This window comes from Frankliniella occidentalis, unplaced genomic scaffold (genome assembly GCF_000697945.3).
Source record: "Frankliniella occidentalis isolate FOCC.00 unplaced genomic scaffold, Focc_3.1 Scaffold420, whole genome shotgun sequence".
Classification (NCBI taxonomy): domain Eukaryota; kingdom Metazoa; phylum Arthropoda; class Insecta; order Thysanoptera; family Thripidae; genus Frankliniella; species Frankliniella occidentalis.
The window spans coordinates 42,223-56,929 of NW_026267541.1; the positions used below are offsets into that span (position 1 = coordinate 42,223).

At 37.3% G+C, this 14,707-nt stretch overlaps 3 protein-coding genes across 5 annotated transcripts in view; 2 read left to right on the plus strand and 1 right to left on the minus strand.

Moving 5' to 3' along the window:
* LOC127751309 (tyrosine-protein kinase Fer-like) overlaps window positions 1–7,435 on the minus strand; it is an 11,993-nt gene extending 4,558 nt beyond the window's left edge. Inside the window, exon 1 of the mRNA XM_052274640.1 lies at window positions 7,319–7,435. Within this exon, the coding sequence (XP_052130600.1) occupies window positions 7,319–7,402 (84 nt within the window). The 5' untranslated portion in view covers window positions 7,403–7,435. The remainder of the gene's footprint in view (window positions 1–7,318) is intronic.
* On the plus strand, window positions 547–6,738 carry LOC113217656 (NPC intracellular cholesterol transporter 1). Of its 3 annotated transcripts, none has more exons than XR_008012071.1 (20): window positions 547–736; window positions 987–1,219; window positions 1,309–1,414; window positions 1,492–1,738; window positions 1,914–1,981; window positions 2,075–2,204; window positions 2,295–2,521; window positions 2,620–2,791; window positions 2,894–2,997; window positions 3,087–3,207; window positions 3,290–3,586; window positions 3,668–3,916; window positions 3,996–4,112; window positions 4,258–4,456; window positions 4,529–4,671; window positions 4,756–4,917; window positions 5,001–5,126; window positions 5,219–5,485; window positions 5,568–6,120; window positions 6,227–6,738. XR_008012071.1 is itself a non-coding variant. In XM_052274634.1 (20 exons), exons 3-20 carry the CDS (start codon window positions 1,033–1,035, stop codon window positions 5,757–5,759), a joined length of 3,114 nt encoding a protein of 1,037 aa, XP_052130594.1. In that variant the 5' UTR covers window positions 547–736; window positions 813–825; window positions 987–1,032; the 3' UTR covers window positions 5,760–6,738. The 3 variants fall into 3 exon arrangements, 2 of the variants coding, with proteins under 2 accessions (XP_052130594.1, XP_026293434.1); XM_052274634.1 differs by adding an exon at window positions 813–825 and having other exon boundaries at window positions 5,568–6,738; XM_026437649.2 differs by having other exon boundaries at window positions 5,568–6,738.
* A 160-nt stretch (window positions 7,436–7,595) lies between the features above and the next one.
* LOC113217668 (uncharacterized) lies at window positions 7,596–14,289 on the plus strand. Its single transcript, XM_026437657.2, has 12 exons — window positions 7,596–8,490; window positions 10,655–10,873; window positions 10,964–11,102; window positions 11,192–11,368; window positions 11,445–11,866; window positions 11,963–12,133; window positions 12,224–12,329; window positions 12,416–12,580; window positions 12,707–12,992; window positions 13,436–13,631; window positions 13,731–13,836; window positions 13,919–14,289. The coding sequence occupies exons 1-12, from the start codon at window positions 7,691–7,693 to the stop codon at window positions 14,135–14,137; spliced, it is 3,006 nt and encodes a 1,001-aa protein (XP_026293442.1). The 5' UTR covers window positions 7,596–7,690; the 3' UTR covers window positions 14,138–14,289.
* Window positions 14,290–14,707: the final 418 nt, after the last annotated feature.

Consider the following 14,707-nt stretch of genomic DNA (forward strand, 5'->3'; position numbering starts at 1 on the left):
GGGCGGGTTGCCTACTCGCTCGGCTCGTAAGGCGCCGTGGACAGGGGCGATAGGCAAGCCCGCCCGCACTCGTGCATGCGGTACAGTATACCTGCAGAAGTGCGCGGGGTTAATCAGCCACCTGGTATACGTTAATTGGGGACCTAGCTCTCGGCGAAAATTTTGTTCGCATCTATCTAAACATCCGTATCTCCACCGCCGGTCGCTGTCGCTGCTCGCCCCTCAGGAATGTTTGATAACGGCCTAAATCGCGGTGGTCGTGGTAAGCTAAGAACAGTCGGCTGCTGGTTCGCAGCATTCGCTTTTCGTCTTAGCATCTGGGGCGAAAGTGCAGTGGGAGTGTTCTATGGTAGGAGTCTAATCGCAGTACACAAACAGTACTCATGGTACTCGTTTGACCTCATTGCGGCCCCGTCAAAAGACGCCTACCACTCACCTTCGTGTTCCGCCCCTCGTCTTCCCCATCTTCTCCCTCCCTAGAGTCTCCCCCCCCCCCCATGCACAGCAGTTTCGTCGGCGGCCGGTAGAGCGCGCCACAGTGACAACGCAACAACCCCGTCACAACAACAACAAGCAGAAGGGATCCAGCAGGATACTCAGCTCAGGAGCCTGCGGCACCGGCCAGGACCCCAATGGACTCCATTATCAGTCATCAGCATCAGCTGTGCTTTGACAGGGAGCAAGGATCGATCATGTCTGACCCATGAATTGTGACGGGGCGTGACGACAAGCACTGGTACGTGCCTCGATACTCGTTTGCCTGAAAGCAAAGATTCTGCGGCTGAACGCGCGTCCTGTCCTGTCCTTTTCAGGCCCCTTTTGCAGGTCAGCTGGAGTAACCGGTATTGTCGTGATTTCGGGAATTTTCCTATTTGCCTCTTTTTAAAAGTTTAAGTTTTTTACGCATGTGTCTGTCAGACTGGTGGGATGATGGCATTTTAGTTTTCAAGTAATCATCTGCTTACAAACCTCTCAACACTTTCTAGGTTGCAATTTGTTCAGAAGGATCTGGGAGCTACATACTTAGATCAAATGGATCCTGAAGAAAATGCAGCGGGTAACTATGAAGCCAACAATAATGATGCTGAGATTCCGGATGAGCCCGATGCAGATGAAGAAGCAGTAAATGCATTTCTGATGGAGGTTGAGATGGTTAATCAACAGATTCTGGATGAAGTAGAGATGGAGCCCATGGGACCCGAAATTGTGCATGACGATGGTACTATCTTCTAAATTTGTGTTCGAAATAGGTGACATTAGCACGGTTGCACTGTTTTCAATCATATGTTTGTTTTTACTTCTTAACAGTTTTAAACGACAATGGTTTGGATCCCCAAATCCACGCTCAACACAATGCGATGGAGGCAAATTTCATGTCTGGTTTTATTGGTCACATTGAGGATTTATTCGAAAGGTATGCTTAAGAATTAAACCAATCTGCAACTATTGCTTGTTTAGTCTTCAGTTCCAACTGTTTCCACCGTTTTCTAGATATGGACAATTTCTGGCAATACATCCTAAGAAGATGATCTTTATGTGGGCAATAATAATACTGGCTTCTATGAATGGATTATTCTTTTTCAAACAAGAAAAGAATCCATTAAATCTGTGGATACCACGTCATTCAGACTTTTTTATTGACACAAAATGGCTCATGCAGGAATTTGGTGACGGCTTACGGGTACAGACCATTTTAATAACTGCTCCAGATGTTTTACAACCCACTATTATGAACCAGGTATGTGCACTTACCAACTATGCCATATTTGTTAACACTACATTTCATTTTTATTTTGGGGGGCAATTGTTTAATTTTAAACTGGGTTGCCAGACCTGCTGGTAACCAGTTGTCTATTCACCGTGCTCCATATTACAGACATAGTACATTTCATTGATGGTAAAATTGTTTACAGCTGTTAGACATACACTTAAAACTTGTCAATTCTACAATATTTCCATCCTGGCAGGATGTTTGCTTTAAGTAAGTAGGAAAATGAAAATGCATTACTGTGATGACAAACTAACTTAATTCTTGAGAAAATTAAATAAAAGTAGTGCCAATCACTTTTTACAGGGTACCAATAATAAGCTTCAATGTTCAAGAACCAAGAATAAAACGGGATATGGAAGATGGGAGAGAAGTCCCTAAATATAAACGAACAGAACCATTTAACCAAAGCTTTTCCATAGGTGAAATCTCAAAAGTATGTGGCTAAGTTTTTACCATATTTCAAATTATTATAAATAGGAAAGATGTCAAAGCGTCTAACCACAGTATTACTATTGTTATATAGGTTAACAGAGTTATATCCAAGCAACAAACATTACAACAAATAATGACTGACGAGACTTTTGACCCATCCCTCATTCTTGGCAAGGAGCTGTACTGCAATATAGTTGATAACTTTCCCACTGGCTGCCTATCACAAAATATTGTGGATATTTGGAAGTTTGACAAGAATGAAATCAACAGTCTGACTAAAACTAAACTAATAGCAGATCTTAATACAACAACCTTCAGGTAAGCATGATTTCTTATCAATTTTTTTACTATAGATTTAGATGAAATCATATGGTTGGTTGGTAAAGAAATTGAATCTATTCTATTGTATTTTGCAGCCCAACCCTAGGACACCCAATACCCTTTACTTCCTTGCTTGGTGGAATTGAATATGATGAAAATGGAACGATTGTGTCGGCTCAAGCATTGATGGCAATGTACATGGTACATGTAAATTTTTCCACTGTGGATATGGACACAGCTGGAAACGATGGTGGCACAGCTGATTGGGTTTGTAATTCAACCCTTACCATTATAATTTTACAGTAACTTAGGATTATTTAAGAGAGAAAAGTCTTAAAATAATCTTTTCTCTGCAAAATTTTATTGCAGGCAAATGGACCAGGTTTGGAGTGGGAATCTCACTTCATTAAAATATTGAGTGAATCTGTTAACTCAGTTTCTGGATTTGAATTATACTATGAGGCTGGGCGCAGGTTACTTATTTTGTGTTCCTTATTTTTTTATTGAGTTTTTTCCTTCTCTTAAAAGTAATGACTTTTTAAAACATTTCTTATCTCTGTAGTTTTGGAGACATTAGTGCTGCTGGGATGTTCCAAGATATGGACAAATTAATAATTGGTGTGGTCCTGATGCTTATCTACATTCAAGCCCAGCAAACTCGAGCTAGCTGTGTATCGTCTCGGGTTAGTCAATGTTAAGGTGTATTTGAAATCATCCTTTATTTTGTTTGTGCATTTTGTGTATATATCAGAATTTAAATTTCAGATGATTCCGGCTATGGTTGGTCTTCTCTGTATTGGTATTGCGTTCTTGATGTCAGTTGCTCTCTGTTCAGCATTTCGAATTCCGTATGGACCTGTTCATACATCACTCCCTTTCCTGCTTTTGGGAATAGGAGTTGATGACATGTTTGTTATCTCAAGTTGTTGGAATGCTCTTTCAATTGAAGATAAAATTTCTTCAATACCAGTACGAATGGGTCTTACTATGCGCCATGCCGGGCTCTCAATAAGTGTTACTAGTGCTACTGATGCAGTAGCATTTCTGATAGGATCAATTACGGTGAGCATTTTAATTTTATCAAATAATTTCGCAATCTAAGAAAGGTTGGTGTTAACAAATGCATTTCCTTTGACTGTCTAGGGACTACCCTCACTTTCATCATTTTGCTGTTATGCAGCCGTTGGAATTTGCATGACATTTGCCCTGCAAATCAGTCTATTTGTTATAGCTCTGGCCTTAGATCAACAAAGGGTTGAGGCAGGAAGGAATTTTTTGATACCTTGTATCAAACAGGCACCACCTAAACTTTTAGATATGGAATATACTCCTCACTGCTCAAATAGTCTCAAATTTATTTATTCTAAATTTATCATGACTAAAATTGGGAAGGTTAGTATAAAACTGAAATATGGTATATGGTATGAATCTCCACTTCTGTTTATAACACGTTGAAGTTATATTTTTCCAGATAACAGTAGCAACAATTACTCTCTTTTTTTCAATTTTGTCCTTTTATGGTAATGCAAATATAGAGCCAGATTTCAAAGCAGAGTGGTTTTTAGATGAAGGTAGCTATCTTTCCAAGGTATGAAGTTTATCTGGACACTATTTTCTGGCTAAAATGGATGATCATCAGCACTGTTATTGTTGTTATCATTTCCATTATTACCTATTTGATACAAGTAAATTTTTATGATACTATGCATATTTTTAGTTTCTTCCTTTTCCAGTTTCTTGGGAGAAGAGATGAATACTTCCCTCACATTGGAAGTGCAGCAGGTGTTTATTTTGGGCAACTTCAGTACAATGAAGAGTTGCAAAATATTGGACATCTAGTTGAGAATCTGAAGCAACAGAAAGAAATTGTGATGAATGTTGAGGAATGGTGGAGTGGATTTCAACGCTATGTCCAAGCTCACTTCAACAAAGGTTTAATAACTTAGCAATGTTCTTAATTTTCTATCTGAATGTAGGTAGTGACGTGTACTGTTTCACTTTCAGACATCGAAGTTGAATTCATGGCAGATGAAGAATTTAGGCAGTATATTTCTGATTTCCTGTTTAGCCCAACAGGAGCCCGTTTTCAGAAGAATTTTAGGTTTTCAGAGATTCTTGAATGTGGCAAGCCAGCACCCAACATTACAGTAAGGCAAAATAAGAATGTTTCTTCTTTGGTGGTACTACAAGTATAATGTAGATTTCTTCTTACATTTAAGTACATATTCTAGGTTGCTTTCATTGAATTTCAATTTAGAAGATTTGATCATTCAGCAAGTAATGTATGGGCAATGAATACAGTAAAGGAACTGGTTTCTGCCGCAAACTTGACCAGTGGGGATCAAGTGGCTTTTGTTTGGGCCAAAGCATTTGCTAATTTCGTGACAGATGAGGTAAGATTTTTTAAAATGTTGCCTATTGGCAAATCTTGTATAAACTGGCAGATATTTTTATCCAATTTTTCTCATTGTTTTAGATTATTTTACAAGAGCTTTTACGAAATCTCTTGTTGGCTATTGGAGCTGTGGGAGCAACAACCTTTTTTTTTCTTGGCTCCACGATTGCCGTTTTAGGTGTTCTCTCTTGTGTGGTCATGGCACTAGTAAGTCAAGCTCACTAATCTGAATCATTTTTTAAATTCCTTTTATGAAGATTTTTGTGTTATATCATTATTTTTACATTGCTTTCTTTCAGACTAATACTATTGGCTTTATGTTTTTATGGGGGATGAGTATAGAGCTAGTATCAACCATAGCACTAGTTCTTGCAGTTGGTTTAACAGTGGATTTTACAGCTCATATTGCTTATGCATTCATGAGGGTAGGAGGTTCTGGTGATGAAAGAGCAATCCATGCTGTGACATACATGGGAGGTGCAGTTTTACATGGAGGGATGACTACTTTATTAGCATTGTCGGTGCTTGTCTTCTCTCACTCTTTTATTTTCACAGCATTTTTCAAGGTAAGTAATAATTTTTAACTAATTAAAAAAAAAAAAAAAACTGTGGGAGTAATCTAATTTTGATTTTTCTGTTTCTTAACAGATATTCTTATTGGTGATATTTTTTGGATTATTCTATGGCCTTTTATTCTTGCCTGTGGCCTTCAGCTTATTACGCCCACTGCAATACTTTGTTAGGAATAAACAACAGCGCAGGAATAGTGATGAGCAGGCTGAGGATGAAATTGAGATACCTACTCCTCCTGAAAGACCTGCTACAGGGAGAGGTCTTTAGTTACTATTGTGATGATACACGCTTAATGAGATATCCCAATTTTTATCTCATAGAAGGACATATTGCTTTTAGTCAGTTAAATATGAATTCTCTTTATATAAGCTTTGATCAGACTTACTGTGATAATCTAGAACCTCTGTTAAGATAATCCGGAAAACATTCTGAAATCTGTGACCATTCATGGTTCAGAAAGAAGTGTTAAACATGGAAGTGACAGCAGTTCTTCCTGTGTCAAACTCCTTAAAATATTTCTACTAAAAAAAATATTTAAAAATCCCTCCACTTATCGTCTAGTGTACTTGGTGGTAATACTTAAACTTAATAATAAGCTCTTTTTCAACTTACCTACATGGAGACTTAGGTGGGTGTGAATTCTCAATTTTGCTCAGACTCTGTGTATTTGCTTCTAATCCATGTAGATGACAATTGCCAGTCAAATTTTATGCTGAGTTTCATTACTCGCACAGGACAGCATACCCATTGGAGAAGTTGGATGGAAACTGATGGAAGGCATCTCAAATCGAAAAATAGACGTTTTATACCAAGCAGATATTTGTACAGTCTCCCAAATATCGCTATTTTTGTCGAGCAACAACCTCTTCACTGTGGTCAATATTTGAAATTTTGGCCACGGTGTTTGATGCGGAGTAGTCATAAAAATCAAACACTGTGGCCAGAATTTTGAATTTTGATCACAATTAAGAGTTTGTCGCTGGAAACTATTAGCAAGCGGCATTGCCACATCGTTTGGATAAAAGGCCTCTGACATTATTTTTTTTAAATCTAACCAGCATAAGAAGAAAATATACAGAGTTTGAGGCAAATTGGAATTTTACACCTTGTTAGTATTGTGTTATACCTGTTTTGAGTTGTGATTACAGTATGAATGATACTCTTGGCACAAATCATATCAATTGTAGTACAAGTTTTGTCGACTGGTTGTAAGTGAAACTAAATAAAATGAACAAGCCCTATGAAACATGAGTGTAATTTGTTGTAGAACGTTTGAACATACCGCGAATCCGTACCATCAGCCGATTGGTTGAACAGAACGACGCAGGACCAATGGTGGAGACCGCCGGTGAGTCATCTCATCGTTTACAAGTCTTTTGTTACGTACTTCGCTGATCGCTGTCACACGATGTTCCATTCCAGAGATAATACTGCAACAGTATTACTATTTGATTCTGAACGATTCTTTCTTTCCTGTTTCTGACTTCAGATTGACGGATTACTCCGGAAAAGTTCCAGTCAGTTTTGACTAACGCCGTTTGGAATGCGCGAAATCAAAGTACCAACTGTTGTACACTGACATCAAGCAGTACCATATTTTATTTTCAATCAAATCTCATTTTAACTTGAGATAAAAAACCTAATACTTCATTTTTTAAGTGAACTTGTCAACTTAAAAACATGATGATCGGTAATAATTACAAAAAAAAATCAAATACATTCGTAACTTTTGTGTCATGTGTTGATGAGAGGCCGAATGCGCGAATGCGTACGCCATATTGTAGCGTCTCTTTTCGGCGTCTGTGCACCCCACTGTCAATATTTACCTGAAGCAACAGGTAGATTGTGCTTTTCTTCCTGTATTTGGAAGAAAATTGTTCTTTGGCGAATCGTCTTCTCACGCAAGTCATCACATACAACTTCCTCTCACGTGTCCACCGAACTTCTCGTCCTCTGCACTGCCACTGCCATCACAACTTCAGAAGATCGCCGTCTTCGCAACCAGTCTTCTCTACCCGAAACTTCATCGTTCAAAAAGACTCTGGTCAATAGCAACAAACAACAATCGAGCAGTGCTATGTGCCTGATTATATTTTCATTTACCTCGTTGGGCCTCGTCCCTTCAGGTAATGGAGTGTTTACATCCAAAAGTGCCTGATGCAGGCTCCTGTGCATTCCGTGCAGTTGAATTATGAAGTATGGAAGACAAGTGCCGTATACTGGAAATGCGTGGCCGGTCTAGACGCCGGCTAAACGTCAGTTCTCCTAAGCAGTCCACGACTGAATGTGAATCGATGCCATCAACCTCATCACACAATGCAGATTTGTCTGCAAAGCCTGACTTAAATTTACCAGTCAGAAATGGTCGAGGAGTATCCAGCATGCTTGATAGGAGATTAACCAGAAGTGCATCTAAAAGATGGCTGAAAATCTATGAGTCTAATGCACCAAACCTTCAGGATGGAGTTACGTCAACTTCCCATAGCAGCATGCTGCCTCCCCCTCAACCTGTTCCCAGTTCATCCCGACCATCAGCTAGTGGAGTGATAACTCGGTTAAGAAACCGAACACTAGGTAACATGGTAGGCCATGATGTCAATAAGATGTCGCAGAGCTTCTACCAAAGACTGTCTTTTGATCAAATTAGCAATACAAGTGACTATGGCACTGCCTCAGAACATTCCCGCAAGTGCTCTGTGGCTTCAGGTGGTATGTCTCCTGTTAGTGACTCTGGAAACAGCTGCCACTGTGCTTCTATTAGTGGTATAGAAAGTCTTGGAAGCTCTAGTGAAGATGACACACCACCACAGATCAGTGAGTTGGAATGGAATATTGACAAGCCATGGAACAATGGTGACTGTGTTTTACCTAAACCTCAAGTCACTGCTTATGGAGTGGATGGTGTTACTGCCTTCATACCTGATCAAAACAAATCACTATTTAATGGTGATTTCAAGGTGACCATACGGAGCAATGGCAGCGAGAATAATATGTACAGGTAAAGGAATCATGTAGTTATTATTCTTAGATTATTTGCTGTCCACTAAGTTTTTCTCTTCCTGTTTCTTGGAGAAATTTGCGTTCCTCTATTTTGGGCTTGGAATAGAATGCATGCTGAATTTAGAGCTTGTTTTTGAGTGGGTATGAATCTATGCTTATATTTCAGCTTACAGGTAATGCAGAAGGACTCATCAGTAATGCATTCTGTCTTTTGTTACTGAGTGGACATAAGTTCACGCTTATTTAAGGATGCATTGGCAAGTTTACTGCAATCATGACAATTTTTTTCAGTTATAAAGCAACAATTGCAGAAAACTTTTGGACTGCAGCATTAGTAAAGTTAATTTTTGTACTTTATCAATGCAATTATCCTCATACATTTATTAAATTTTCTAATCATGGCAATCATCAATCAAATAAATCAAACTTCTCTTTTCACTTAGCAACTTTACAATGTTTCCTGTTGTAAAAATTAATATTAATATTAATCTAAAAGTACTGCTAGTGCTCTGTGCCACTCTATAAGATTTACTATTATAACTGCTTTTTTGCCAACTTAACATGAACATCAAGACATCACCAACCAAAATCAAGAAAAGGAAGATCGGCTCTACAGCATCATTCAGTGGATAGAAATTCTGCTTAGTTGTAACCTAAATATCTATCTAATTTCAATCAACTTAGTAAGTTTTAAAGTTTTTAATCAACTTAGTTTTCTAAAAAGCTCAGTTTAAAGTGCATTTAATATCCTTAGTTTTTGAATTTCAAATTCGTACGAACAAGTAGTTTTTTGAATTAATTTTTTAAAATCTTTTTTTAATTAACAACTATTTAACTCAAGAGCAAGAAATTGAAATCATCAATGAAGACATCATCTACATCTCGAATCTCATCGACAGAAGAATTTCAAGAGGGAGATCAATTTTTCTGAAAGTCATATATTTTTTAATGAAACTTAAAGATCAATTCAACTTAAAGGTTAATTCAATTTAAAGATTCGTTCAACTTAAAGATTCATTCAGCTTAAAGATTCATTCAGCTTAAAGATTCATTCAGCTTAAAGATTCATTCAGCTTAAAGATTAATTCAACTTAAAGATTATTTCCTAAAAGAATTTTTTCTCTCATTTTATTTGCTTCTTACTCTTATCTATTTACATTGAGGGACTGGAACTGTTTCCATCTATCTGAAAAGTAGTATCAAGTTGGGTTCTCTGGGAAATGACTTTTCATCTTAGGAACAATTTCTGCCCCGCTTTGTGCGCGCTTGTGGAGACACTATCTAGTGCATGTGATAAAACAAAACTCTGTGCATTGTTTACAGTCCTTAGAGATCTATGAATGAACTTTGAATCTGATCATCAAATGTAGAAGCAAGTTTTGAAGATATGTAAATTAGTTTGTTCTTTGTGTTTGTGTTCTGTAGGTGAAAATATTAGCAAATTATAGTACAGAATTGGTTTTTCTCATACGTTTTCTCAGCAATATTGCTGCTACAAGAACTTGAACCAAGAGTAACCATCAAGATATTTCCAAGCAATCTTATCATGTATCTGCTCTGCTCTCTTCTCCAGAAACCCAAGGCTGCTCATGAAGTTTATGAAAAACCTACTAAGAAGAATATTATACATCAGCAATGGAAACACTGTGAACTTGATTTTGAAAGAGACAATTGTCCAATTTTAATGCTTAGTATGAACAGTACTACTATGTATCACATTTTTGAAGTGAAAGAAGAGCCAGTTGTGAGAAGATTACCGCATAATTTTAGAAGTGTGATAATCAGAAGCTAAAAACGAATAGCAAAGCACATGCAGCTTACAGCGTGATCCAGCCTTATTTGATTCAGGTAAGTCTCATTAGAGTTAAGAGTTAGGTCAATTGCTACAGAGTGGCTCTTTCTGTGTGTTTAGGATTGTGATTGCCATGAACCAAAGTATGATTGTACATGTTTGCAGTGAACTTGCTCTTTCCATTAGGGGTTCCTCCTTGATCTTATGTCATGTTCTTTTTCTAGCAATGTCCCTTGTTATTTCCAGCCACTTGCTGCATGATCTCCTCAACTTATTACTGTTTTGGGCTCTGATTTCCTTTTCAGATCATGTTGAACTCAATTTTGCAGCCACTTCTCTAAGTAACAAGGTAATGTGTATTTTTTTGCAGACCACCATCTTGCTCTAGTCTTAGAGTTCACCATATAAGCCCGGTCGTTTCAATGGAACCCCATGGAGTACAGTTTCATGAGGATTTTCCTGTGATTTTGGTGATTCCTTTGAGCATTGAGCCATCTGATGAAGAATGGATATCGTGTTTGTATAGCAACACTGAAGTAGGATCTCATCCACAATGGGAGCGTTTGCCTAGAAAGGATTACTGTTATAGGTTTGTGCAACAGTTATCTATCCCAATTAATTGTTTTAAATAATCTAATCCTTGAAACAAACTGACCTTTACTTATTTTGTTATGTTAAGGAATGGGCATGTGGTTGTAACAACAAATCACTTCAGTCTTTTTACCGTAATTGTGGAGGAACCATATCCAGAGGTATTGAAAAGAATTCGACGGCGCACAGGGGGCTTACTTCAGATACACGAGGTCCCTGGAGTTGCGGTAAGGTCCTAAATTTATTTTGTGTGTGTGTGTGTTTTGTGAGTTCATAATTTGTTGTCTGAATATGAAATTTATCTTATTATGAGCAGGTTGAATTTCCCTTTGGTTCTCTTGATGAAGATCTGGATGCATATCTGCGAGTACTGTACAACCATGAACCAATGTTAAATTCAGGAGAGGGAGATGAAGAAGTTTATGGTGCCTTGGCCTCTCCTGTTATCATGCTTGGCCCTCATGGTCATGCTTTTGACACAAGGAGGCGACCAGTAAGGAATCTTCATTAATTATCTAGTTGCATGACTTAATTTTTGAAACGTGCTGATTTTTGGTCTTGTATCACAGGTTCGGATAAAATTGCCAATTCCACATTACCATGAAATTCGGGAAAAGTTCAAGAAAAAATTTGATCAAAATATTGGGCTTTCAGTGTGGCAGAGCTCTACTGAAGAAGGCGAACCTACTGCCTGGCAGCGTCTTGAGCCAGCAAGTTTGCAGATTGAACCACCTGTCCCAGGTGTTAATGTTGTTGTGGTCTCCTTTGCTGTACATCACTTTTCATTTTTCAAAGTTGTGTGGGATCTCTTGTCTACATCTCTCACTGAGGCCAAAATGGGAATGTCATACTTTTATCCTTACATATCATTTTCAATGATGTGTCAGGCATTTATGGAGGAAAGTAAAGAGGCAAAAGGTGAACCTCGGTTTGGTTTGGAAGTCATTTGTTACAGATCGGACAAGAGACTACCTGAGCAAACTAATTACAGGTAAACCACCACAAAATTGCAATTATAATACAATGCGAACCCATTGTGTGGCAATATTACCTGTTACCGGTATCAACATACCCATGTACTTTGCAGGCATCGGGTTGGAGCCAGCACTAAACCAAAACTTGTACGGCCTGGACGTATATTAGTTAGACTGAAATCCCAAATGTTTGAAGCTGATGTAGATGCAGGTGAAGATGCTGCTATGTCTAAAGAGGAGCCTGACTTCAGAGGGAGAGACTTTGAAAAACAATATGCCTGCAGGTGACTTTTTCAAACTTAAACTTTGTGTTCAGATTTGTTATCTTGTGTTGACATATTCTCATATTCCAACTTCTGTTCATTATTTTGTAGATTTAAACAAAATGTTAATGTGGAAAGTGGAACGTTTGGTAAGGTGATTGTTGAAAGGATAGCACCTGGTAAAAATGATCCCCTCTTTGAATTTAATTTAAACAAGGTACATTTCAAGTACTGTAGTCAATGCCGGTTTACAACTGTCATATAATTTGCATCTTATTTTTATTTTACTGTTTTCTTTTCCAGTCTGATGCTGCTCATGAAGTTTTACAACCAATGGGGAGTGAGCGGTGGACTGCCTTCGCCATGAAAGAATTAGCCTCTACACTTCAGATTACTGAGGGTAACAACTGGAAGAGATTTGCCCAACACATTGGTTTCACTAAAAGTGAAATCAAAAGCAAATTTCAGGTAGAATGTTTTGCGTGTTTGTTTTTTTTTTGTTTATTTTGTGTGTGGTCTTTTTACCTTTAGTTCCAGAAACTTCTGTAATAGTTTTTGTATCTACTTGTTTAATTCTATTTTATGGTTTTGCAGTTTTCTTCTGATCCATTCCTTGCTATAATGAATTTATATGGATCACGAGGAGGAACACCTGAAGAGTTCATGCAAGCTTTATATGCTGTATCAAGGGATCTCAACCTCAGTGGAGGCATGTCTGCATCATTTAGTGATGTTGCCAGTTCTAGTCATTCCAGCAATGGATCAAAGGGATCAGGAAGCAGGGATTCAGGTTCAAGACATTCAAGAGGTAGTGGAAACAGATTTGGTGGCCTCTGGGGTTACCGTCCATGGGGTCAAGTCAATAATGATTCTGATTCAGGTAATTATTTTTATCCATCTACTATCTACTATTTACTCATTGTGTACCTATCACCACCTTACAATGAGGAGGTGGATGAAGACCTAAATAGAATTATGCAACTAGAACACCAAATTGTTATATCACTAGATGATCATTGCATGTTTGTTGAGAACCAATATATTCGACAATAAAACTTAATTAGAGTATGTTTTCAAACTATATGGTGTGAACATACTAGAACTAGGTAGGTTTAGTGCATTTGCACTAAGAACCACATGTGTATAAAATTTTTACTATTTTATACCATACTACCTATCACAAGTGAAGAATGTGGGTTCTTAATTATGTATCAAAACTTGTGTGATACATTGACATTCTTCTTGTTAATTCATTTTTTATTTTTTATTATGTACCTTCAATACATTTATTAAACATCTGTTATAACTTCATATCAATTTCAGATTCTATGCCTAATGATGCAAGAGAAGGATCACGGAAGAGGTCTCACCCTAGTCTAGAGAAAAAAAATAGCGGTGCGAGCAGCTCTGCTAAAAGGCGAAAGTTTTCTGATGTCTCTGAAACTGTCTCTTCAGGAAGTGAGAGAGAGAATGATGAAGACAGTGACCAAGAGGCAGAAAAATCAAACAACAAACACATGTATGTTCTTCTCTATTAAAATTTCTTTTATGTTAAATTTCTTATGTGGCAAAAATGCAGTCCTTAACAGAGTTGTTTTTTGTTTTTTTTTCTATTTAGAGGAAATAAACGGCGTCTAACTGATAAAGACATGTGGAGAATATCAAAGGGTATTGCACGGAAAGATTGGCGTTTCCTTGGCAGATCATTGGGCATAGAAGAGCGAGTGAGTACTTTGATACCTACCAATAGTTTCTATTCTGAATATTTTTTTTATGTCTTGTCTAACACTAAATATGTTTGACCAGGCTCTTATAGATTTGGAGCATCAGTATCAACCTGTAGGATTTAGAGAATGCGCATATCAAATGTTGCTGGAATGGAAGGGATGCAAGCCTCGTAAATGTACATTTGGTAACTTATATGCTGCTCTCATACGAGAAAATATGGTGGAGATAGCCAAGCACATGGTGAAGATATTACCCGATGCTGAGGAGGAAGCACGTGAGCGAGACTTCAATGACTAAAATATCTCCGTTATTTTAATGTTTTAGATATGTATCTAATTTAATCTGTTTGTAAAAAGTATGACAATGATATTTTTATGGTTATTTTGAGTTTTGTTGACAGTTTTGTTTTGTGTTATTAAAAAAGCCTTGTCATAGCTTTTTTAAAGTTAGTATTTATCTTTGTAATATTTGTACAAAAAAGTTTCTAGGAAATTCACAGTATTTTCGTAGTTTTTAACAACATGAATTATGGCTACATTTCTTAATCTAATTTACTGCCTGTCTATCAAGTTCATTTCATTTATAACACAAACATCAGTCTCAAATCATCTTGCAGTATTGTAGTATTCTCTATTTACTGTTTGTTTTTTAATGTTTCATTACTTAAACAAGTAGGTTTGCCATTTACCTGTAAATTTATCCCACTATGTTTGTAGTATGAGAATGGATAGTAGTTTTAAAACCTTCTGAAGTATTTGTCTCATATTGCATCTGATATTATTATGAGTTACGTGTGTCTTTTTGATTTGTCTGTAAAATTGTATAATTTTTTTATTGAATTCTCACTTTGATCTCTCAGTTGAAAAG